General features: G+C 37.8%; 1 protein-coding gene across 2 annotated transcripts; it reads right to left on the minus strand.

Annotated features, from left to right (window-relative positions):
- Window positions 1-613: 613 nt before the first annotated feature.
- On the minus strand, window positions 614-3,498 carry LOC122311184 (probable 1-acyl-sn-glycerol-3-phosphate acyltransferase 4). 2 transcript variants are annotated; one of them, XM_043125621.1, is made up of 4 exons: window positions 3,429-3,498; window positions 1,933-2,579; window positions 1,493-1,623; window positions 614-889 (listed from the first exon to the last, which is right to left on the minus strand). In XM_043125621.1, the coding sequence occupies exons 2-4, from the start codon at window positions 2,505-2,507 to the stop codon at window positions 615-617; spliced, it is 981 nt and encodes a 326-aa protein (XP_042981555.1). In that variant the 5' UTR covers window positions 2,508-2,579; window positions 3,429-3,498; the 3' UTR covers window position 614. The 2 variants fall into 2 exon arrangements, with proteins under 2 accessions (XP_042981555.1, XP_042981554.1); XM_043125620.1 differs by lacking the exon at window positions 3,429-3,498 and having other exon boundaries at window positions 1,933-2,688.
- Window positions 3,499-3,832: the final 334 nt, after the last annotated feature.

Consider the following 3,832-nt stretch of genomic DNA (forward strand, 5'->3'; position numbering starts at 1 on the left):
AAGTAGTTAACTATGATAAAAAAAAATTTGAAATGAACTATATTAAACTACTAAGGAAAATTTGTCTGGGACGGAGGATATACCTGAAATAGTAATAGTGCACAAGAGATGATAACATGAGACGGCAAAAGAACCAATTGAAGAAGACAAAGAAACCAAAAAAGCCTCGACTATTTGTCTGAAACTCAAAAAAAAAAAAAAAAGCAAGTCATCTTTTCCATAAAAAGTGAACCAAAAAAATATAACAATAACTCAAATAATTTTAAGATCATTACCTTTACTCCAATTTCCTCTTCTTCAATCTCTATCACGCATCCATATGTATATGTGTATGTGTGTATATGCACATGTATTTATGTATGTATGTTTGTGTTTGTGTGTGTATGTGTATGCAAGAGTCTGTGTATGTTTGTGCGTGTATGTATGTATGTATGTATGTGTTCATCTGTGTATGTGTGTGTATGCATATATGTATGGATGTATGTATGCGCAGATGTATGGATGTATGTTGTATGTTGTATGTATGTATGTATGTATGTATGTGTATGTGTGTGTGCGCACGTGTTTGTATGTCTATATGTATGTATGTGTTTATGTATTTGTGTGTGTATCGTTTATGGAATACAAAAGTTTAAGAGAGTGATTAATTTACTAACCTTGGATGAGTCATTCATTCTGCAGCAATCGTCTTTCTGTTGTAAATATGAGAGCAATTGGTCCTTGAGCTGGAACCTATTCGTTAACCATGCTGCAGCCCCCGTATCACAAGCTGGAATCTCATCAATTGGGATACGCAGAACATGAATGTGAACTTCTGAAGGATCCACGCCAAACACATTGTCCATAAAGGAAGGGCATTGGTGCTTGTATGCGATGCTCACATCATAAACTGCAGGTAATTAATATATGAAGCTGTATCAAGTTTCAAAAAAGGTAGTAGAGAAACATGAGGAACAAGTGCAGCTTATGTCATCAGAATTATTTCATGAGCAAACAGCTATTTGAAGAAATAATTTGACTAAAGTGGCAGACCAACCGCAGCTTCAATTATCAAGATGTCGTACAAATGATTTTATGAGCAAACGGTCATTTTAACTATTCATTTGACGAGTTACAAATCACCAACAGAGTTCCAATGGTAATGTGAAAGGAACAGGAACCATGATTTTAGAATAAAACAGTCCATGATTACTACCAATAGCAGTCATTTTCCTTCCATTCCTCCGATAAGTTACAAATCACTAACCTACTACAATCCCAATGGTAATGCATAAGGAATCAGGAACCACGATTTTTATATAAAACAGAAAAGGCCGCAAAAGTGCCATCTACAGGCAAAGAATTGGCATTACCACTGGCAGAGCATAAGGACAGACAACTTTTGTGTTACAGAAATATACCATTAACCTAGAAAGAAGTGCCAATGGAAACCCTCCATTGAACACAGAAATTTTGCAGGATGGAAGAGAGGAGGACAATTTTGTAATAGAACCTGCATTCAAGGAGCCCCGCAGTGCTTCCAAGCAAAAGCAGAAGCCCTTTGTTTTTGGGAGCAAGACATTGAACATCATAGGCAGTTTAGCTTCAGCTGCAAATTTTCGACTCTTCTTGCATTTCTCTTCACTGTAAAAAGAAAAGCTTAGATGTCTTAAAACGGCATAAACATAAATCTTACAGACAAGTAAAGTTTAACAAGTTCAATGTGTTCTAGAACAGAATGAAATGCGGGCAGCACAAAAGCAGAGATGCATGGATTAAAGGACCCACGGATTATTTATATTAGAGATCTATAATTACCTGACAAAATAAGATAACCTAAGATCCATACGATCACACTAGCCATATACTGAACCTAAAACCATATGTTCGTTTCTTATAAGATGATTGCACATGGAATTTAACAGAATATAAAAGGTAATAATGAGGTAATACGTAAAATTAGTTCCTTCAGGAAACAGAACGAGCCATAATGGATCCTGAGGATTCTTAAATGTGGAAAGCATATTGCACAAAACTGATTCATCAATTTCCCACTTCCTCTCCACAGCAATGAACTCCAAGATGTGAAATCCCCAACCTAAGACAGGCAGTTTCATCAAGCTGCTTTTAAGAATATATTTCATGTGGCCCAGACACCCTTTCCTCAATGCAAGATCCCACAAGTACATCCAGTCAACCTCAGTTCTGTGATTGGCAATAAGCAAAACACGCTCCCCTTCTGGAACCATATCTCCAGAAAAAACCACTTTGGTCCCGTTTATTTTTTCAAACAGAAAAGGCCACAGAGCCAGCCACAGGCCAAAGAGGAAGGATGATGCTTTCCTACTGTAATGCAGGCTGAAAAGCCGTAACATGACAGCACTCACAGGTGCAAAATACACCAAAAACATGAAGGCGGTGGAAAGAAACACCACTAGACATAGAAGACCCCTTAAAACCCGAATAGGAGTCAAAGGGCGGTGCTTTAATCTATTATTATCAGATTTGAGCGGCTTGCAAGCTTCCATATCCTTTGGTGACTGTTCAAAAACTTCCCTTCTTAAGACAGCTGCGATACCCCAACGTTATTTGAGATGTTCCTAAAATTTGAGCGAAAAGAAATAAAAGACAAGATCAGGGCAATAAAACAGACATGTCTATCTGAAAGCAAAAACAGTCCATACCCATGTTTAAAAGGAAGGAGGGAAGTATAAAGTTGAATTCATGATCGAACAACCAGATGGAATATGTAAACCAATTGCAAGAGAGCATCAAAAGTTATCTGCCCAAATAGCAAACAAACGTATTGTTAAAGGCTGAGAGCTGGTATAATGCTAAACGAACCTACATGCAGCTCATCCCTAATGAAGAAGCAGGCCACTAAACTTTGAATTGATCGAGACTTTCATGTGATAAGTTTGTCACTGACTACAACCGTGAAAACAACATCTAGTTGGCCTAGATGCTCAACCCAAATGATTAGATCCAGCCAAATACTAATTAGATTATGAAAGCTTAATGCAAAGTTACTCTCTTCTTATGCTATAGTTTAGACAGAGATGTAACCTAACACTATATGGTAACCTAACAATCTGGGCCATGCAACCATCTCTCCATACAATAAAATACATCAGATATCTTCAAACCATGCCACCATTATGATACCGAATCTTAACTTTAAAGAAAGGTCACAAGAAGAGTTATCAATAAGGAAAAAGAAAAAGATCACGACCCGAAGTGGAGAGGAAATTACACAGCGTCTTTAGAAGGTGCAATATCCTTTTTCTTCTCAACAACTGCGTGTGCCGGAGAGCTAAAATAAATCCATTCCAATAAGGGGAGACCGGGGAGGAAGCGGAATAATTGCAAATACGTTCAAGCACAAATATAAAATAAGACATGCTCCCTCCAAAAACAATTTAATAATAACACATGCGGTAGTTATGAACCTTGACGGTAGGGAAAACTTCTCAATCTGCACTACACTCCACCAAATCATTTACGGAAACCAACCCCATCATTAAACTCAAATATTTTTAAGATCATTACCTTTACTCCAATTTCCTCTTCTTCACGGATGTTTGGCAATCCTCCGAGGCTACGACCGGTCCCTGAAATGGATTGGATTTACTGAAATGGAAAAAGAATAAGAGAGAAAACGGAAGGATATTTCTCTCTGTTTCTCTCGCTCTCCAAGTAGCAACATGCAGCACTACAACACAGAATGTATTATTAAGAGTCGACATTTTACCTGAAGCTAGCCACGGAGAAACCCACACAACACAAATTTGGACGAGACACCGACAGAGATGAAAGAAACACCCACACGAAGCTACTTATTCAGAGACACCCA

The sequence above is a fragment of the Carya illinoinensis genome, chromosome 5 (genome assembly GCF_018687715.1).
Source record: "Carya illinoinensis cultivar Pawnee chromosome 5, C.illinoinensisPawnee_v1, whole genome shotgun sequence".
NCBI lineage: Eukaryota > Viridiplantae > Streptophyta > Magnoliopsida > Fagales > Juglandaceae > Carya > Carya illinoinensis.